Source organism: Panulirus ornatus, chromosome 53 (assembly GCF_036320965.1).
Source record: "Panulirus ornatus isolate Po-2019 chromosome 53, ASM3632096v1, whole genome shotgun sequence".
Taxonomy (NCBI): domain Eukaryota; kingdom Metazoa; phylum Arthropoda; class Malacostraca; order Decapoda; family Palinuridae; genus Panulirus; species Panulirus ornatus.
This window is the reverse complement of record NC_092276.1, coordinates 18138505-18161743: the sequence shown is the minus strand read 5'-3', so window position 1 is coordinate 18161743 and position 23239 is coordinate 18138505. Positions and strand designations below refer to the sequence as shown.

General features: G+C 40.8%; 1 protein-coding gene across 3 annotated transcripts in view; it reads right to left on the bottom strand.

Moving 5' to 3' along the window:
* Positions 1–203: 203 nt before the first annotated feature.
* Positions 204–23239, bottom strand: part of LOC139765281 (venom phosphodiesterase-like) — a 53680-nt gene continuing 30644 nt past the window's right edge. For all 3 annotated transcript variants that reach the window (XM_071692639.1, XM_071692640.1, XM_071692642.1), the window contains 4 exons: positions 18743–18922; positions 16549–16753; positions 15840–15981; positions 204–7486 (listed from right to left, as the gene is read on the bottom strand). In XM_071692639.1, the coding sequence (XP_071548740.1) occupies positions 7346–7486; positions 15840–15981; positions 16549–16753; positions 18743–18922 (668 nt within the window). In that variant the 3' untranslated portion in view covers positions 204–7345. The remainder of the gene's footprint in view (positions 7487–15839; positions 15982–16548; positions 16754–18742; positions 18923–23239) is intronic.

Here is a 23239-nt window from a genome sequence, read left to right as displayed (position 1 = left end):
GCCAGAAGCGCCCTTTTTAAACCTAAATCAATATGAATATGTTAACATAAGAATAGAAGGAAACAACACACCAGCACACTTTTTTTTTAACTGACCATCAAATCAGCGCTGGAAATATTCTTCATTCATCAACATCACATATTTTCAATTCAATGTTTTCATGCAACGTTTTATGCTACTCATAAACAAAAAAAACACTAGTGTGAGTTTCTTGGCTTTCCTCCTTTATTTCACCTTTATTCATTTACACTTTGATCATGTCATCCCCTGTACATAATACAAGTTTTCATATTACCTTATAAGCATTGCTAATGCCAAGGATAAAGATGAGTGTTTTAAGGCCCTTCATTTGAAAAGCTTTTTAAGAAACTGCCTAAGTTGGGAAAACTCTCCCCAGAGAATTTTAACGACAGCGACAGGCATTGGTTGACGACATATGATAACGATATAGATGATGGTGAGATAAGATGTGGCCGCTCGCGAGTCTACCTCCAACACCCAGTAACGGGGTCGGCGCGGCTGTATGAGTCTACTGAATTATTTGTGGGAGAGGAAATCGTTGAAAAGAAGTGGAAAAGGTGTAGGGGGCAGGACAGAACCTTGAGGGACACCTTTATTGATGGAGAAAAGGGGGGTGGGGGGAAGTTCATTCATCCACAACCACAGAGACAGATCGGCCAGAGAGGAAGCTGAGTAGGATGGAGCAGAGTGAGGGAGGGATGCCACACCCTGTCAGAAACCTTAGTATGTCAAGGCCAACTACACATGACACCCCCAAATCTTTCAGGGACGATGAACAGATACTATTAAGATAAGAAAGACTATCTTTTGCATTCACCTCCCTAACAACCCAATCCATAAATTAAACAACCATGGAGACATCACACACCCCTGCCACAAACCTACGTTCACTGAGAACCAATCACTTTCCTCTCTTCCTACACGTACACATGCCTTACATCCTTGATAAAACTTTTCACTGCTTCTAACAATTTGCCTCCCACACCATATATACTTAATACTTTTCACAGAGCATCTCTATCAACTCTATCATATGCCTTCTCCAGATCCATAAATGCTACACACAAATCCATTTGCTTTTCTAAGTATTTCTCATACATTCTTCAAAGCAAACACCTGATCCACACATCTCTACCACTTCTGAAACCACACTGCTCTTCTCCAATCTGATGCTCTGTACATGCCTTCACCCTCTCAATCAATACCCTCTCATATAATTTCCCAGCAATATTCAACAAACTTATACCTCTGTAATTTGAGCACTCACTTTATTCCCTTTGCCTTTGTACAATGGCTCTGTATGTGCATTTTGCCAATCCTCAGGCATTTCACCATAATCCATACATGCATTGAATATCCTTATGAACCAATCAACAACACAGTCACCCCCTTTCTTAATAAATTTAGCTGCTATACCAGCCAAACCTGTTGCCTTGCCAGCTTTCATCTTCCGCTAGGCTTTCACCACCTCTTCTCTCTTCACCCAACCACTCTCCCTGACTTTCATTTTGCACACCACCCCAACCAAAACACCCTATATCTGCCACTCTGTTATCAAACAAACATTGAAAATACTCACTCCATCTCCTCTTTTCATTAATACCTGTTATCACTTCCCCCTTGTCTCCTTCACTGTTATTCCCATTTGCTCTATGTCTTATGCACATTATTTATCACCTTTCAAAACATCTTTTTATTCTCCCTAAAGTTTAATGATACTCTCTCACCCACAACTCCCATTTGCCTTATTTTTCAACCCTTGCACCTTCCTCTTAACCTCCTGCCACTTTCTTTTATACATCTCCCAGTCATTTGCACTCCTTCCTTGCAGGTATCATCCAAACTCCACTTTTCTCTTTTACTAACAGCTTTACTTCTTCATCCCACCACTCACTACCCTTTCTAATCTGCCAACCTCCCACCTTTCTCATGCTCACGCATCTTTTGCACATGCCATCACTGCTTCCCGAAGTGCATCCCATTCCCTACCCTTTTCCCTCAAATCATTTGCTCTCACTTTTTGCCATTCTACTTTCAATCTCTCCTGGTACTTCCTCACACAATTTTACTTCCCAAGCTCACTTACTCTCACCACTCTTTTCTCCTCAACATTCTCCTTCTTTGAAAACCTCTACATATCTTCACCTTTGCCTCCACAAGATAGTGATCAGACATCTCACCAGCTGCCCCTCACAGCACAATAACATCCAAAAGTCTCTCTTTTACATGCCCATCAATTAACATGTAATGTAATAATGCCCTTTGTCCATTTCTTCAACTTACATACATATACTTGTGTATATCTTTTCAAACCAGGTATTACCAGTCTTTTTTAGCACACAAATCCACAAGCTCTTCATTTCCATTCATAGCACTGAATACCACATGTACACCAATTATACCCTCAGTTGCTTCATTATTCACCTTTGCATTAAAATCACCCATCACTAATACTTGGTCTTGTGCACCAAAATTACTGACACACTCACTGCACTGCTCCCAAAACACTTGCCTCTCAAGATCTCTCTTCTCATGATCAGGTGCATAAGCACCAATAATCACCCATCTCTCTCCATCCACTTTCAGTTTTACCCACATCAGTCTAGATGTCATAAAAGGCGACTAAATTGGGCAGGAGCAGAGACCTGGAAATCCTTCTCTAACTGTATTTCAGTTTTAAAAGAGGAAACAGGAGTCAAGCAGGGAGTGCTCATCCTCCTCGAAGGCTCAGATTGGGGTGTCTAAATGTGTGTGGATGTAACCAAGATGAGAAGAAAGGAGAGATGATTAGTATGTTTGAGGAATGAAACCTGGATGTTCTGGCTCTGAGTGAAACGAAGCTTAAGGGTAAAGAAGAATGGTTTGGAAAAGCCATGGGAGTAAAGTCAGGGGTTGGTGAAAGAGCAAGAGCTAAGGAACGAGTAACTCTACACCTGAAGCAGGAGTTGTAGGAGTGTGATAGAGTGTAAGGTTGTAAATTCTAAATTGATGTGGATAAAACATATATCCATGTGTGCATATATGGATATATATATATGTGTATGCCAACGGATGAGCCTTCATTTGTTTCTTGGTGCTGCTCATTAACGTGGGAAACAGCAATCAAGTATGAAAAAAATACATATACATCTGGGCTCTATCTAAATCTCATGCCTATTCCCAGTTGGAACTCTCTCATCAGTAGTGAAATCTATCACTGCTTGGGTTAATTGAATGAAAAATGAATTCCTTAGTTCTAACATTCAGTAACTTTCTTTCTTAGGAAAAGAACAGGTGTTCAAAGCTAATGCATCCTCTATGAATTGTCGTATATGGGCGAGTCATGATAAACAGAAGATACTCCGATGCATCCAGGATGAAGTTCAAGGTAGACTCGCTTCAGACAAACATAGTGCCAGAATTTATGTTGTTCCCGTGGCAGATTTAAAACCTCAGGCGACTGTGACTTAGTTTTTACTGTTTCTGAAAGTAATAGATCTGTACATCATGTTTACTTTTAGAAGCAACACCAGGTGACGTGTAAAGATTTTAAATAAATGTGTTTACTCCTAATGGCTAACTGTGTCCCAGTAAGGAGGAATATGGAAAGATGTGCCATTATGAAGATACTTTGAGAGATTTTGCCTTAGCTACAAATTCTTTAAAAGGATATTATGTTAGAAAAAGACAGGTTGAGTCAGTCCTATTTTTTTCATACATTCTTTGGCTACATTCTTACAATAATCATGGTAACAACTACTAATACAGATAACAGGAATTGGCTATACAACTGTTTATTTATATGAGAACTTTACCTTTTTACTCTTATTCCATTCTCATGTACATGAAATAAATGAAGTGCCAAGAGATTTACAGAATTTAATATTTGTCCTTGTTTAGTTTAACGAAATGTCGGACACCTCTGCCCATTGTATATGATATTTTAGTTATCTTCAGAAACCCCGTTCTTCCCTTCATTTTTCCATTTTCTGTGATGTGCCAGTTTCTCCTTAACAAAATCCCATTGACTGCTCATAAACTTTAAGTAGTTATTAACTACCTATTATCTTTGTTTATGCCTCCCCTCATCCCTTCATTTTTGCAGTCATACTCTCCCCACCAGCTTATTGTTTTTGTTATATTTTGTACTGTACTGTTAAAAGAATCTTATCCATACAACTTTTTCACCTTCATTTTATGTACTTTTTTATTCTTTGAATTTCTTCATTATTCATTGGGTTAGTTATCATAACCACTCTTAATTCTTCTTCATCTCAAAACAATAGAAGACTGAGGTTTCACAGTGAAGTAGAAAAGTGACAATAGAATTCTTTTTGTAACTTACTTTTATTTGCCACACATACCTCCTCTAGTTCTGGTACCATTATGCATGACAACTAAAGATCTGATGTGTACAAATGAGGCCAGTGGTCATTTGTCAATGATGCTGCTCTGATAAAGCAGGAAAAACAATTAGATTTTACTCCTTTTCCTGTAATATTTCCATCCATACTTAATCTTGTTCTTAGATACTTAAACCCATTCAGAAGTTACAGCTCTTCAGTATTATGACTAAGATACTTTTCATAGACTCCTTTCACTTTCCCATGTACAAGACCTTTATTCTTACTTTATATTTGCTCTGGCCATCTTCCTATTTCTTACTGACTTACGTCAAATGAATCATTCTTCCCCATAAAGCATTCCACTCGACACTGTCACACACTTTCTCCGGATCTATAAAAGCTGCATACAACTTCTTAACTTTCATTCATCTTTACCACAAAAATCTGATCCACACATCCCCTACCTTTCCGAAAAGCTCCCTTACTGTTCACTTATTCTGCATTCAGCCACTTTCATCACTCTGTCAATTAATATTCTTGCATACACCATTCCTGATATAATTAACAGACTTATTAACCTATAATTGCTTCATACATCCTTGGCACCTTTTCCTTTGAATCAAGGAACAATAACAGCTTTCACCCAATCCTCAGGAACAACCATCTGTTTCCATGCCAAATTACATAAAAGGTGCATCCACTCTATCACCCTTTCTCCATAGTTCAGCATTTCAGCTGTAGTCCCATCCACTCCAGGTGCCTTTCTTACCTTCAGCTTAATTACTGCCCTGCTTGGCTCCCTTTTTGCTCCTCCCTTTTTTTTGCTATAGGCCTTTGCACTTGTATCCTCTTCCTTCTATCCTCCAAACCCATGCCTGTAACAACTGCTGCCCCCCCTTTTCCCATACTCATCAGTTCTTGAAAATACCCTTCCCATCTTCCTTTCACTTCCTCTTTTTGATTCAAAAACTCACCTTCCTTTTCAAATTACCATTCCACTCATATGTCCACCTCTCCTCTTTCCCTTCCTTCCAGTATAGTTTCTTATTATCCCAAAATTTTTCTCCTAACTTCCTACCAAAATCTTCATCTACTCTTTCTTTCCCTTCCTTTATCGGCTTCTTAATAATCTGCATACATATTTTGTATTTTTCCCTCCTCCTTTGCTGAATTTCCACTTGTACATTCCAATCGAGCAATCTACCATATGCCTTTTTTCTTCTCTTCCACAGCATTTCTAATTTTCTGTCCACCATACATTGCCCTTTTTATTCCTATATCTCATGACCTTGTATGCAACTTCTAACTCTACAACCTTTAATAGTATTTCTCAAAACACTTCAAACCTGCAATTATGTCAATAAACGCAGCAAAAAGTGTCCATGAGGTCTATAGCACAAAATGTGGAATGCACTCTTAGGAACAGAGCTAAATTCATGATGGGAATAAAGAAGGCTCCATCAGATGAGATGAGAGTTCTGTGGTTTAATTAATGTGTTACCTCAAACCAAAAAAATCTTAAGATCAAAAGTTTAAATTCTGAATCATACTTTAGATAATGTGCATCATTACAGGTGGTATATGTATATGTATAGTGAATTGAGGAAATGCCCACATAAGGATACTAACGACTTTTGAGGATAAAGTTCCCCTTGGATGGTGTGATGACTGTTTTTATATCATCAGTGCCACATTTCACACTTCAAAGTTGTTACTGATACAAGGGTACAAACAGTTGCTGATGTAGTGATGCAGTTTATGAATAAGAGGATGCTTCACACATGTTACCGTATATACTTGAGTAACTGGTGATGTCAAATAACTGTTCTTCTTCCCCTGGGAGATGGTGGTTAAAATGAGTACCTCGCATTTGTTGGTTTTAGACTGAATTTGGGGGAGTGTGAGAAAGGAAGAAGTTGATATCACATGTGATTAAACAAAGCAAAGATACTGGTAAGATATGTTGTGAGAAAAACTGGCTTTATAAGTTTTAGATGCATGGGACTGAGTATGGCAGCTAATGGAACCATGGAAGTATAGGTAATTCATAGGGTGAGTGATAGGGCAAAGATCCTGGGAACAATGAGGAATGTATAGAGAAAGAAGTTCCTGTCTGGGAGGGCAAAAATGGGAATGTTTGAAAGTATAGTAGTCCCGGGGATGTTGTATGGATTTGAGGCATGGGCTATAAATGAGAATGTTTGTAAGAGGCTGGATTTGTTAAGGGGTTGGATATGTTGATGAAATGGATGACGATGATATGTGGTGTGAGAACAGTTGATCAAGTAAGTAATGAAAGGAAAGAGGTGTGGTAATACAAATAGTATGGTTTAGAGAGCTGAAAAGAGTGTGCTGAAATGACTTGGATACACTGAGAGAATGAGTGAGAAGTTCAAAAAGAGATATGTGTCAGAAGCAGAAGGAAAAAGGAGAAGGAGGAGACCAAACTGGACATGGAAGGATGGAGTGAGAAAGAATTTGAGTGTTCAGAACCTAAACATACAGGAGGGTGAAGGGCATTCATGAGATATTGAACTGGAGCAATATGACATACATGGAGCAATGCACTGTCAGTGAACTGAAACATCGCATATGAAGCAGCTAGGGGAACCACAAAAAGGTCTGTCGGACCTGGTTGTAGATAACGGCTATGGTTTTGGTGCATAACACATGACAGCTATAGAGTGGATGTAAAGAAATAAGGCCTTTTCTTTGTCTGTTCTTGGGATTACCTTACTAACAACAGTGAAAAAAAAATCTGGATTCCTTTTTATAAATAGACATTTCTATCACACAACTTAACCCACAGCTATAATGTCTTGTATTATTCAATATATTGTATATTTAGTAATAAAACATACTCAAGATATCATCTTACTAAATGGGATTCAGTATCACAGTGCCATGTCTTAAGAAATACTCTGAGGAAAGTCACTGTACTTAGGATGACAACAAACATTTTGATGTCCCTTGTTTATAGTGTTATTTCTTTGGGCTTCCTATGTCCACAGGTCCGAGTGGATCTTGAGTACGAGTGCTGTTCGGCTGTAGACATCAATGTTTTGGTAGAAGGTGAGGCCCGTGGCAATCTCCACATCTCGAACCTTAGCACTAAACTCTTGAGTAAAGATTTCTGGCTCCTGCAAAGACAAACACAGTAGGATCACTCATGTGCTCTTAACTCCAATGTGGGAGGGGAAGATCATCTTATGTGGTGCTGCTCATGAGATGAGTAGAAATCTCAATGTCCAAATGGGATCATTGCCTCATGGCAATGGACTATGATATATATAATTGGTGTACATGGGGTGTTCAGTGTAGTAAATGGAAATGGTGAGGAGCTTGAAGATTTGTGTGCTGAAAAAGGACTGGTGATTGGGAATACCTGGTTTAAAAAGAGAGATATTTATATATTTATATTCATTATACTTTGTCGCTGTCTCCAGCATTAGCGAGGTAGCACAAGGAAACAGACGAAAGAATGGCCCAACCCACCCACATACACACATATATACATACATGTCCACACACGTACATATACATACCTTTACATCTCAACATATACATATATATACACGCAGACATATACATATATACACATGTACATAATTCATACTGTCTGCCCTTATTCATTCCCGTCACCACCCCACCACACATGAAATAACAGCCCCCCTCCCCCTAAATGTGTGCGAAGTAGTGCTAGGAAAACACAACAAAGGCCACACTTGTTCATACTCAGTCTCTAGCTATCATGTAATAATGCACTGGAACCACAGCTTCCTTTCCATATCCAGACCCCACAGAACTTTCCATGGTTTACCCAGACGCTTCACGTGCCCTGGTTCAATCCACTGATAGCATGTCGACTTCGGTATACCATATCGTTCCAATTCAATCTATTCCTTGCACACCTTTCACCCTCCTGCATGTTCAGGCCCTGATCTCTCAAAATCTTTTTCACTCCATCTTTCCACCTCCAATTTGGTCTCCCACTTCTCCTCGTTCCCTCCACCTCTGACACATACATCCTCTTTGTCAATCTTTCCTCACTCATTCCCTCCATGTGACCAAACCACTTCAGAACACCCTCTTCTGCTTTCTCAACCACACTCTTTTTATTACCACACACCCCTCTTACCCTTTCATTGCTTACTCGATCAAACCACCTCATGCCACATATTGTCCTCAAACATCTCATTTCCAGCACATCCACCCTCCTCCGCACAACTCTATCTATAGCCCATACCTCGCAACCATAAAACATTGCTGGAACCATTATTCCTTCAAACATACCCATTTTTGTGTTCCAAGATAACGTTCTTGCCTTCCACATTTTTCAACGCTTCCAGAACTTTCGCCCCTATGATTCACTTCTGCTTCAGTGGTTCCATCCACTGCCAAATCCACTCCCAGATATCTAAAACACTTCACTTTCTCCAGTTTTTCTCCATTAAAACTTACCTCCCAATTGACTTGTCCCTCAACCCTACTGTACCTAATAACCTTGCTCTTATTCACATTTACTCTCAGCTTCCTTCTTTCACACACTTTACCAAACTCAGTCACCAGCTTCTGCAGTTTCTCACCCAAATCAGCCACCAGCGCCGTATCATCAGCGAACAACAACTGACTCAATTCCCAAGCTCTCTCATCCACAACAGACTGCATACATGCCCCTCTTTCCAAAACTCTTGCATTTACCTCCCTAACAACCCCATCCATAAACAAATTAAACAACCATGAAGACATCACGCACCCCTGCCACAAACCAACATTCACTGAGAACCAATCACTTTCCTCTCTTTCTACTCGTACACATGCCTTACATCCTCAACTACTAACAACTTGCCTCCCACACCGTATATTCTTAATACCTTCAATATAGCATCTCTATCAACTCTATCATATGTATTCTCCAGATCCATAAAAGCTACATACAAATCCATTTGCTTTTCTAAGTATTTCTCACATACATTCTTCAAAGCAAACACCTGATCCACACATCCTCTACCACTTCTGAAACCACACTGCTCTTCCCCAATCTGATGCTCTGTACATGCCTTCACCCTCTCAATCAATACCCTCCCATATAATTTCCCAGGAACACTCAACACACTGACACCTCTGTAATTTGAGCACTCACTATTATCCCCTTTGCCTTTGTACAATGGCACTATGCAAGCATTCCGCCAATCCTCAGGCACCTCACCATGAGTCATACATACATTAAATAACCTTACCAACCAGTCAACAATACAGTCACCCTCTTTTTTAATAAATGCCACTGCAATACCATCCAAACCCGCTGCCTTGCTGGCTTTCATCTCCCACAAAGCTTTTACTACCTCTTCTCTGTTTGCCAAATCATTCTCCCTAACCCTCTCACTTTGCACACCACCTCGACCAAAACGCCCTATATCTGCCACTCTATCATCAAACACATTCAACAAACCTTCAAATTACTCACTCCATCTCCTTCTCACATCACCACTACTTGTTATCACCTCCCCATTAGCCCTCTTCACTGATGTTCCCATTTGTTCCCTTGTCTTACACACTTTATTTACCTCCTTCCAAAACATCTTTTTATTCTCCCTAAAATCTGATGATACTCTCTCACCCAAACTCTCATCTGCCCTCTTTTTCACCTCTTGCACCTTTCTCTTGACCTCCTGCCTCTTTCTTTTATACATCTCCCAGTCCTTTGCATTATTTCCCTGCAAAAATCGTCCAAATGCCTCTCTCTTCTCTTTCACTAATAATCTTACTTCTTCATCCCACCACTCACTACCCTTTTTAATCTGCCCACCTCCCATGCTTCTCATGCCACAAGCATCTTTTGCGCAAGCCATCCCTGCTTCCCTAAGTTCGTCCCATTTTCTCCCCCACTCCCCTTACGTCCTTTGTTCTCATCTTTTTCCATTCTGTACTCAATCTCTCTTGGTACTTCCTCACACAAGTCTCCTTCCCAAGCTCACTTACTCTCACCACTCTCTTCACCCCACCATTCTCTCTTCTTTTCCGAAAACCTCCACAAATCTTCACCTTCCGCAAAGCTTTCACTACTTCTTCTCTGTTTACCAAACCATTCTCCCTGGACCTCTCACTCTGCACACCACCTTGACCAAAACACCCTATATCTGCCACTTTATCATCCAACATATTCAACAAACCTTCAAAATACTCACTCCATCTCCTTCTCACATCACCACTACTTGTTATTATCTCCCCATTAGTCCCCTTCACCAATGTTCTCATTCGTTCTCTTGTCTTATGCACTTTATTTACCTCCTTCCAAAACATCTTTTTAGTCTCCCCAAAATTTAATGATACTCTCTCACCCCAACTCTTTGTGGAAGATGAAAGCCGGCAAGGCAGCGGGTTTGGATCGTATTACAGTAGAATTTATTAAAAAAGGGGGTGACTGTGTTGTTGACTGGTTGGTAAGGATATTTAATGTATGTATGACTCATGGTGAGGTGCCTGAGGACTGGCGGAATGCATGTATAGTGCCACTGTACAAAGGCAAAGGGGATAAGAGTGAGTGCTCAAATTACAGAGATATAAGTTTGCTGAGTATTCCTGGGAAATTGTATGGGAGGGTATTGATTGAGAGGGTGAAAGCATGTACAGAGCATCAGACTTGGGAAGAGCAGTGTGCTTTCAGAAGTGGTAGAGGATGTGTGGATCAGGTGTTTGCTTTGAAGAATGTATGTGAGAAATAATTAGAAAAGCAAATGGATTTGTATGTAGCATTTATGGATCTGGAGAAGGCATATGATAGAGTTGATAGAGATGCTCTGTGGAAGGTATTAAGAATATATGGTGTGGGAGGCAAGTTGCTAGAAGCAGTGAAAAGCTTTTATTGAGGATGTAAAGCATGTCTACTAAGTAGGAAGAGAGGAAAGTGACTGGTTCTCAGTGAATGTCGGTTTGCGGCAGGGGTGTGTGATGTCTCCATGGTTGTTTAATTTGTTTATGGATGGGGATGTTAGGGAGGTGAATGCAAGAGTTTTGGAGAGACAGGTAAGTATGCTGTCTCTTGTGGATGAAAGGGCTTGGGAAGTGAGTCAGTTGTTGTTCGCTGATGATATAGCACTGGTGGCTGATTCGGGTGAAAAACTGCAGAAGCTGGTGACTGGGTTTGGTAAAGTGTGTGAAAGAAGAAAACTGAGAGTAAATGTGAAGAAGAGCAAGGTTATTAAGTACAGTGGGGTTGAGGGACAAGCCAACTGGGAGGTAAGTTTGAATGGAGAAAAACTGAAGGAAGTGAAGTGTTTTAGATATCTGGGAGTGGATTTGGCAGCAGATGGAGCCATGGAAGCAGAAGTGAGTCACAGGGTGGAGGAGGGGGCGAAAGTTCTGGGACCGTTGAAAAATGTGTGTAAGGCGAGAACATTATCTCTGAAAGCAAAAATGGGTATGTTTGAAGAATAGTGGTTCCAACAATGTTATATGGTTGCAAGGTGTGGGCTATAGATAGAGTTGTGCAGAGGAGGGTGGATGTACTGGAAAGAGATATTTGAGGACAATATGTGGTGTGAGGTGGTTTGATCGAGTAAGTAGTAATAGGGTAAGAGAGATGTGTGGTAATAAAAAGAGTGTGGTTGAGAGAGCAGAAAAGAGTCTTTTGAAATGGTTTGGTCACATGGAGAGAATGAGTGAGGAAAGATTGATAAAGAGGATATATGTGTCAGAGGTGGAGGGAACAAGAAGTGGGAGACCAAATGGTAGGTGGAAGGATGGAGTGAAAAAGATTTTAAGCGATCGGGGCCTGAACATTTGCGAGGTGTGGGTTATAGATGGAGTTGTGCGGAGGAGGATGGATGTGTTGGAAATGAGATGTTTGAGGACGATATGTGGTGTGAGGTGGTCTGATCGAGCAAGTAATGTAAGAGAAATGTGTGGTAATAAAAAGAGTGTGGTTGAGAGAGCAGAAGAGGGTGTTTTGAAATGGTTTGGTCACATGGAGAGAATGAGTGAGGAGAGATTGACAAAGAGGATATATGTGTCAGAGGTGGAGGGAACGAGAGAAGTGGGAGACCAAATTGGAGGTGGAAAGATGGAGTGAAAATGATTTTGAGCAATTGGGGCCTGAACATGCTGGAGGGTGAAAGGCGTGCAAGGAATAGAGTGAATTGGAACAATGTGGTATATCGGGGTCGACGTGCTGTCAGTGGATTAAACAAGGGCATGTGAAGCGTCTGGGGGTAAACCATAGAAAGGTTTGTGGGGCCTGGATGTGGAAAGGAAGCTGTGGTTTCGGTGCATTATACATGACAGCTAGAGACTGAGTGTGAATGAATGTGGCCTTTGTTGTCTTTTCCTAGCGTTACCTCGTGCACATGCGGGGGAGGGGGCTGTTATTTCATGTGTGGCGGGGTGGCAACGGCAATGAATAAGGGCAGACAGTATGAATTTTTTTGTATATGTGTATATATGTATATGTCTGAGTGTGTATATATATATGTATACGTTGAGATGTATTTTTTTTTTTTTATACTTTGTCGCTGTCTCCCGCGTTTGCGAGGTAGCGCAAGGAAACAGACGAAAGAAATGGCCCAACCCACCCCCATACACATGTATATACATACGTCCACACACGCAAATATACATACCTACACAGCTTTCCATGGTTTACCCCAGACGCTTCACATGCCTTGATTCAATCCACTGACAGCACGTCAACCCCGGTATACCACATCGCTCCAATTCACTCTATTCCTTGCCCTCCTTTCACCCTCCTGCATGTTCAGGCCCCGATCACACAAAATCTTTTTCACTCCATCTTCCCACCTCCAATTTGGTCTCCCTCTTCTCCTTGCTCCCTCCACCTCCGACACATATATCCTCTTGGTCAATCTTTCCTCACTCATCCTCTCCATGTGCCCAAACCACTTCAAAACACCCTCTTCTGCTCTCTCAACCACGCTCTTTTTATTTCCACACATCTCTCTTACCCTTACGTTACTCACTCGATCAAACCACCTCACACCACACATTGTCCTCAAACATCTCATTTCCAGCACATCCATCCTCCTGCGCACAACTCTATCCATAGCCCACGCCTCGCAGCCATACAACATTGTTGGAACCACTATATATATGTGCATGTGTGAACGTGTATGTATATACATGTGTATGTGGGTGGGTTGGGCCATTCTTTTGTCTGTTTCCTTGCACTACCTTGCTAATGCGGGAGACAGAAACAAAGTATAATAAAAAAGTAAAAAAAAATAACATAAGTATACATATGTAAGTAGGAGTGATGGCCAGAGATCATTATTGGATTATGTGTTAATTGATCGGCGAGTGAAAGAAAGACTTTTGGATGTTAATGTGCTGATAGGGGTAAGTGAAGTGATGTCTGATCATTATCTTGTGGAGGCAAAGGTGAAGATTTGTAGAGGTTTCCATAAAAGAAGAGAGAATGTTGGGGTGAAAAGAGTTGTGAGAGTAAGTGAGCTTGGAAAGGAGACTTGTGTGGGGAGGTACCAGGAGAGACTGAGTCCAGAATGGAAAAAGGTTAGAGCAAATGATGTAAGGGGGGTGGGGAAGAAATGGGATGTATTAAGGGAAGCAAAGATGGCTTGTGCAAAAGATGCTTGTGGCATGAGAAAGGTGGAAGGTGGGCAGATTAGAAAGGGTCGTGAGTGGTGGGATGAAGAAGTAAGATTGTTCGTGAAAGAGAAGACAGAGGCTTTTGGGCAATTTTTGCATGGAAGTAGAGCAAACATCTGGGAGATGTATAAAGGAAAGAGGCAGGAGGTCAACAGAAAGGTGCAAGAGGTGAAAAAGAGGGCAAATGAGAGTTAGGGTGAGAGAGTATCATTAAATTCTAGGGAGAATAAAAAGTGAGGTAGCGCACGGAAACAGACGAAAGAATGGTCCAACCCACCCACATACACATGTATATACATGAACGCCCACACATGCACATATACATACATTTACATTTCAATGTATACATACTTATACATACAAAGACATATACATACATACGCATGTACACATTCATACTTGCTGCCTTTATCAATTCCTGTTGCTACCCTACCGCACATGAAATTACAACCCCCTTCCCCCACATGCGCATGAGGCAGTGCTAAAAGAAGACAAAAAGGCCACATTTGTTCACACTCAGTATTTACCTGTCATGTGTAATGCACTGAAACCACAGCTCCATTTCTACATCCAGGCCCTGCAGACCTTTCCATAGTTTACCCAAGACACTTCACATGCCCTGGTTCAATCCATTTACAGCACATCAACCCCGGTATACCACATCATTCTAATGCCTTTCACCCTCCTGTATGTTCAGGTCCCGATTGCTCAAATCTTTTTCACTCCATCCTTCCACCTCCAATTTCATCTCCCACTTCTCACTGTTCCCTCAACCTCTGACACATATACCCTCTTTGTCAAACTTTACTCATTCATTCTCTCCATATGTCCAAACCATTTCAACACATCCTCATCAGCTCTCTCAATCACTCACTCTTCTCATTTCCACACATCTGTCTTACACTTTCATCACTTACTTGATCAAACCACCTCACACCACATATAGTCCTCAAACATTATATTTCCAACACATTCACCCTCCTTCGTACAACCCTATCTACAGCCCATGCCTTGCAACCATATAATATTGTTGGAACTACTATTCCTTCAAACATACTCAATTTTGCTCTCCAAGATAATATTCTCTCTTTCCACAGAAACCTTTGCCCATTTCCTCACCCTGTGAATCACTTCTTCTTCCATGGTTCCAGTCACCGCCAAATCCACTCCCAGATCTCTAAAACACTTCACTTCCTCCAATTTTCCTCCATTCAAACTTACATCCCACCTAACTTGTCCCTCAACCCTGCTGAACCACAGGAAAATCTTGAGTTACAAAGAATGAGCTGTGTGAGTTAAGTGTTGTTGAGTAATACTTATGACAAGGAGAGATCATATGTTTTGTGGACAAAATGCCAGTAGTCCAGAAAGAAAAAACAGCTATCTGGGTCAGAGGAGTGCAACTTCACAACCACATTATCATTAGTGTCTTGAAGTATGTCATATTACTAGAATTTTTGCTCTATTTCTTTTTTTTTTAGTAAGCAAGCACCAGCAAAGAAAACATATATACAAGTGCATGGAAAGAGGTTGTGCACACCACAAACTATTATCTCATTTTAACTTTATGTTGACCACATTTTTAAATACTCAGATTAGTACTGCTAGAGCAGTCTGAGTCCTAAGTTTAAAATGACTAGTATCACCATATATTTATTACTAGGAAACTTACTGTGTAACACAGATGATAAAGGAAGTGTGTCTCCTTGCGTCACTGTATTTTGTGTCCTCAATTTCAGTCAAGCAATGATAACAGCACGAACACCAGCTTGCTGATCTACATAATTAGTTTCACTTTAAGTAGCCTTTGGACTCACGTTCATGAGACTTAACTGGATATAACTGTACTAACCAATACCGACCTCAACTCACCAGGTTGTTGGAGACAGACAGAAACTGTGGTAAGATGAATGATATGGCATCAAGTTCATTATGAGGGCAGAGCTCTAATTGGATCCCTGGTGTCTTGCAGCAAGTCACCACAGCAAAAAGATGAGACACAATATCAGGAGTGCTGAGGAAATGAATCTGGATAACAATTACACTTAAAGGTGTGAACAAAATTTTGAATACAGTTTTCTTTAAAATGTGAGATGACTGACCTGAACATTCTTAGATAACATGAACAAAATCAAGTCATATGAACTAAGTGAAACTTGTTGAGTATTTGATGATTAAGAATGGTCTAGTGCAGGACTGAGACAGGGTTCACTGATACAGGGTTCTCAACTATGTAAATGTTGATTTATGAGAAGGATTCTAGCTGAGAACAAGTAAACAAATCAGTATTTTTTAGTCTTTGAAGTGTTACAAGAATAGATACATGTTATGATCTGGAGTAGAATAATTTCAGCCTAAATCAAGTGACTGATGAAAATTAGGTAAATCTATCTGGTGCTGAAGAAACAGTGTCCCTACACAATGACTGGTTTAAGTACCCAGAGTAGAGAAAGTATTAAGGTGTCACAGTCAAATATTCCTATTCTAGCCTCACATTTTTGTCCTAGTGCCTCAAGTAAAGTTATTCACTCTAATTATAATAATGTTATAGTAATGATAAGAAACTCTTTCATCTTGGTACCCTGAAGGGTTGATGTTGTCAGGGTGGGAATCGGCATCCTTGTCAAACACAGGTCCTAGCACTACGTTCAGAGGGCTGAAATTCTGCCACCGCAGCACCAGGTTTCTCAATAGGTTTTTCCAATTTGCAGCCAGTTGTTTTGACAGAGGCACTGCATTGCTCACCATGTAAGGTATGTTTGATAGCTCATTGCTCATGGAATAGTCTGCAACATGACCACTGAAGTTAATACCTTTATGCATAAGTTAGTACAATGGACTACAACATAAACTCTCAAGTTACTAATTTTGGACAATCAAGGTTACTACAGTACACTGTAACATGACCACTCAAGTTACTACTTTTGGACAACAAGTTAGTAAAGCAGGCTATAACATAACCTCTCTAATTACTAAATGTAGGCATCAAATTAGTGCAGTACGCTACAACATAACCACTGCAATTACTATGTCTGAACTATTAAGGTACACTATGGAACTGTAACCTAACCACTCAAGGTACTATTTCTGGACAATATATCTACTAATGTCGGGTATAACATGACAACTGAAATTAACCTATTTGAAAAAATAAAGATACTAGATAGAGATGCTCTGTGGAAGGTATTAAGAATATATGGTGTGGGAGGCAAGTTGTTAGAAGCAGTGAAAAGTTTTTATCGAGGATGTAAGGCATGTGTACGTGTAGGAAGAGAGGAAAGTGATTGGTTCTCAGTGAATGTAGGTTTGCGGCAGGGGTGTGTGATGTCTCCATGGTTGTTTAATTTGTTTATGGATGGGGTTGTAAAGGAGGTAAATGCAAGAGTCCTGGAAAGAGGGGCAAGTATGAAGTCTGTTGGGGATGAGAGAGCTTGGGAAGTGAGTCAATTGTTGTTCGCTGATGATACAGCGCTGGTGGCTGATTCATGTGAGAAACTGCAGAAGCTGGTGACTGAGTTTGGTAAAGTGTGTGGAAGAAGAAAGTTGAGAGTAAATGTGAATAAGAGCAAGGTTATTAGGTACAGTAGGGGTGAGGGTCAAGTCAATTGGGAGGTGAGTTTGAATGGAGAAAAACTGGAGGAAGTGAAGTGTTTTAGATATCTGGGAGTGGATCTGTCAGCGGATGGAACCATGGAAGCGGAAGTGGATCATAGGGTGGGGGAGGGGGCGAAAATTTTGGGAGCCTTGAAAAATGTGTGGAAGTCGAGAACAGTATCTCGGAAAGCAAAAATGGGTATGTTTGAGGGAATAGTGGTTCCAACAATGCTGTATGGTTGCGAGGCGTGGGCTATGGATAGAGATGTGCGCAGGAGGATGGATGTGCTGGAAATGAGATGTTTGAGGACAATGTGTGGTGTGAGGTGGTTTGATCGAGTAAGTAACGTAAAGGTAAGAGAGATGTGTGGAAATAAAAAGAGCGTGGTTGAGAGAGCAGAAGAGGGTGTTTTGAAATGGTTTGGGCACATGGAGAGAATGAGTGAGGAGAGATTGACCAAGAGGATATATGTGTCGGAGGTGGAGGGAACGAGGAGAAGAGGGAGACCAAATTGGAGGTGGAAAGATGGAGTGAAAAAGATTTTGTGTGATCGGGGCCTGAACATGCAGGAGGGTGAAAGGAGGGCAAGAAATAGAGTGAATTGGAGTCATGTGGTATACAGGGGTTGACGTGCTGTCAGTGGATTGAAGCAAGGCATGTGAAGCGTCTGGGGTAAACCATGGAAAGCTGTGTAGGTATGTATATTTGCGTGTGTGGACGTGTGTATGTACATGTGTATGGGGGGGGGGGGGTTGGGCCATTTCTTTCGTCTGTTTCCTTGCGCTACCTCGCAAACGCGGGAGACAGCGACAAAGTATAAAAAAAAAAAAAAAAAAAAAAAAAAAAAAAAAAACTACAGTAGAATGCAACATAACCACTGAAGTGCCTAATTTTGTACTAATAAGATACTAAAGTAGGCTCAAATTACTACATTTGGACAAATAAGTTTCCACAACATTCTGCAACATGACCACTCATGTTAACACTTTCAGGAAATTAAGTTTTGCACTAGGCTGCAACGTGAGTGGTTAAGTTAGTAACTTTGGAAAGTTAAGTTGCAACAGTGGGCTGCAGCTTGGCTGATCAGGTTACAAATGTTGGCCTTTGGCAAAAAAAAATGGCAGGCAACTACATTATAGGTTGCTACAAAAGACAGGAGTGGAGATATCGCATGACCCACCTGGAGGAAACAGAGGGGCCATAATAATATCCTGAGACAGGTTGTCATATGAGCTGCATGTAGCAGTTGTGGTCTCTGTGAGGCGCACATCACCACACCAGGCTGAGTCCTGTGTTCCAGCCATGGACTCATTAAGGGTGACACTGGTCCACAGTGGCATCTTGTGAACCTCCGAGTACCCTGGTGGAGAAGTTAGTGGTGAGAGCAGATTGACTCCATCTCTGTCCACCTGGGGGAGTGTAGGATGCCTCAGCTTTGGTCTGGAGAGAAACTGTAGATTAAGGAGTGTAGACTACTACCTAGCTGTGATCCAGGGAACGTAGACTGTCAGTCCTATGGGCAAGGAAAGACAGTGGATCTAATGCCCCCTTGTGGAGTATGGACTACATCAAGTGGATCCTGGTAGTGAGTGTAAACTACTCCTGTTATACCTGGTTAGAGAAGTAAGGACTACATCAGTAGCAGCCATGTGCTATGTGGACTGTTGCAATTAGGATTTTAACCCTTATGTGATGGTTAGTTCGTAACACTAATCGTTACATCATGAAGGTTTCATGGAGGAAGGGCGAATATTATGTGAAAAATGAGTAGATCACTGTGACATTAGCCAGGAGCATAAGCAATAAGGATGTTGTTTCAGTTGTAGTAAGAATCTTGTGTGTTTAGGCTTGATGGCAACAGCTGGTCTGATAAAGTAGTAATTTGAGAATAGATTTGGAGAGGGAGACTTGCACCCTTTGGGTTATTTCAAAAATAGCTACAATGAGGCCTAGTTGTCCCTATTACTGGGGAAATGAACTCAGGTACAGCATGAAGTGAGATTCATGCTCAAGTGGAAAATTGCAACCAGCAGGCTGTGAATATGAGGCCTTAGTGATGGCACCAAACAAGCATTGACTAACAGGCAGATAGCCTTTGAGAAAGGTGGGCAGTAACAAGCAATGTACAGGTTCGCCACAAGGGTAACAACCATAACTGTAATTAACTGACAAATGATGACAGAGAAGTGGAGTTAGAAATATATTGTTACCCACATTTCTTTGGACTGATAATGAAAACATTTAACTGATTCTTTTTGTAACATGGATTATCATGGAGTAGCCCTTCTTGAAGTTATACTGTATCAGTGAATTAAAAGTTTGGCCTGTGTAAATATATTCAGTATGGTGACACAGCAATTCACTGAGTATTGCATGGTCTAGATAGTGGTGGGAGCACAATGCAAACAAGTTAAGTTTTGAGACAAGGAGAGTTTATGTCTGACAGCTTTTGGCTCAACTCTTTCAAGTATGAATGTAGAGCTAGAACCACCCCAAATGTCAGAGTAGTAATCCATACAAGGATGGATCAATCCTTTATCTAAATGGAGCAACTGTTCAGAAGAAAAGCAATTTTGACATAAACAGAGCTCCCACTTTCTTAGAGGCAAACATAGCTAATTCTGTAACAGAGGGTCTCTAAGGAGTACGTGTTACAGTAATACCAAGTATATTTATTGAGAAGAGGCATAATTACAAAAACTTGAAAGAAGAGAGGAAAGTTGCGAGGAATTCTTTATAGAGAAAAGGGTAGAAACTGAGTCTTGAAGGCATTCAACTTAACTAGATTTCATCTACCTCACTGAGATGTTCTTTCCAAGTCTTGAGTTTATTGAGGAAGTGTCAACATGAGATGCAGATTGAGCAAGAGAAGGAGCAGAATTGAAGGATGTGGATGAATGCAACGCTCTTAACAAATAGATTTCTGCTTGGGTCCAATAGTATGGTATAGAGAGTTTTATGTATGCAATGGAGGGTGATGCCTCACATTATGGCATCTACTGAGAAGGATACAGATCTTACTGGATGAAGAGTCAAAGAAGTATTGTGTGATAAACACACTAAGGTTTCCTCAGGTATAACAGATAACCCTATGGGATTAGAAGGCACCTGGGATTTTTCAAAGAGAAATGTATAGTTTATTAAGAGATATTCCACAAACTGTTGTATACTTAGATGATAATGTGATCACTAGAAGCACTGAAGCAGGACATAGAGCAAGTTTGACCACGGTGGTAGAGAGATTAAATGAAAAAGGTTTGAAGCTGCATTTTAATAAATATGAGTTTTTCCAAAGCAGTGTTATTTGGGTAACAAAATTGATACAGAGACCATTCATGTATTTAGAAAATAAAGTAAAAGACACTGTGGATGCACCCAGACCAACAAATGTGCAAACATTGCGATCATTCCTATTTATTCATTTATTATACTTGATTGCCATTTCCCCATCAGTGAGGCTGTGCCAGGAAACAGACATGGCCAATCCACTCATACACACATACACACACACACACACACACATATATATATATATATATATATATATATATATATATATATATATATATATATATATATATATTTTTTTTTTTTTTTTTTTTATACTTTGTCGCTGTCTCCCGCGTTTGCGAGGTAGCGCAAGGAAACAGACGAAAGAAATGGCCCAACCCCCCCCCCCCATACACATGTATATACATACGTCCACACACGCAAATATACATACCGACACAGCTTTCCATGGTTTTCCCCAGACGCTTCACATGCCTTGATTCAATCCACTGACAGCACGTCAACCCCGGTATACCACATCGCTCCAATTCACTCTATTCCTTGCCCTCCTTTCACCCTCCTGCATGTTCAGGCCCCGATCACACAAAATCTTTTTCACTCCATCTTTCCACCTCCAATTTGGTCTCCCTCTTCTCCTCGTTCCCTCCACCTCCGACACATATATCCTCTTGGTCAATCTTTCCTCACTCATTCTCTCCATGTGCCCAAACCACTTCAAAACACCCTCTTCTGCTCTCTCAACCACGCTCTTTTTATTTCCACACATCTCTCTTACCCTTACGTTACTCACTCGATCAAACCACCTCACACCACACATTGTCCTCAAACATCTCATTTCCAGCACATCCATCCTCCTGCGCACAACTCTATCCATAGCCCACGCCTCGCAACCATACAACATTGTTGGAACCACTATTCCTTCAAACATACCCATTTTTGCTTTCTGAGATAATGTTCTCGACTTCCACACATTCTTCAAGGCCCCAGAATTTTCGCCCCCTCCCCCACCCTATGATCCACTTCCGCTTCCATGGTTCCATCCGCTGCCAGATCCACTCCCAGATATCTAAAACACTTCACTTCCTCCAGTTTTTCTCCATTCAAACTAACCTCCCAATTGACTTGACCCTCAACCCTACTGTACCTAATAACCTTGCTCTTATTCACATTTACTCTTAACTTTCTTCTTCCACACACTTTACCAAACTCAGTCACCAGCTTCTGCAGTTTCTCACATGAATCAGCCACCAGCGCTGTATCATCAGCGAACAACAACTGACTCACTTCCCAAGCTCTCTCATCCCAACAGACTTCATACTTGCCCCTCTTTCCAAAACTCTTGCATTTACCTCCCTAACAACCCCATCCATAAACAAATTAAACAACCATGGAGACATCACACACCCCTGCCGCAAACCTACATTCACTGAGAACCAATCCCTTTCCTCTCTTCCTACACGTACACATGCCTTACATCCTCGATAAAAACTTTTCACTGCTTCTAACAACTTTCCTCCCACACCATATATTCTTAATACCTTCCACAGAGCATCTCTATCAACTCTATCATATGCCTTCTCCAGATCCATAAATGCTACATACAAATCCATTTGCTTTTCTAAGTATTTCTCACATACATTCTTCAAAGCAAACACCTGATCCACACATCCTCTACCACTTCTGAAACCACACTGCTCTTCCCCAATCTGATGCTCTATACATGCCTTCACCCTCTCAATCAATACCCTCCCATATAATTTACCAGGAATACTCAACAAACTTATACCTCTGTAATTTGAGCACTCACTCTTATCCCCTTTGCCTTTGTACAATGGCACTATGCACGCATTCCGCCAATCCTCAGGCACCTCACCATGAGTCATACATACATTAAATAACATTATATATATATATATATATATATATATATATATATATATATATATATATATATATATATATATATATATATATATATATCCCAGGGGATAGGGGAGAAAGAATACTTCCCACGTATTCCCTGCGTGTCGTAGAAGGCGACTAAGAGGGAAGGGAGCGGGGGGCTGGAAATCCTCCCCTCTCGTTTTTTTTTTTTCATTTTCCAAAAGCAGGAACAGAGAAGGGGGCCAGGTGAGGATATTCCCTCAAAGGCCCAGTCCCCTGTTCTTAACGCTACCTCGCTATCGCGGGAAATGGCGAATAGTGTGAAAGAAAAAAAGATACATATGTGTAAAGTGTGTGAAAGAAGAAAGTTAAGAGTAAATGTGAATAAGAGCAAGGTTATCAAGTACAGTAGGGTTGAGGGTCAAGTCAATTGGGAAGTAAGTTTGAATGGAGAAAAACTGGAGGAAGTAAAGTGTTTTAGATATCTGGGAGTGGATCTGGC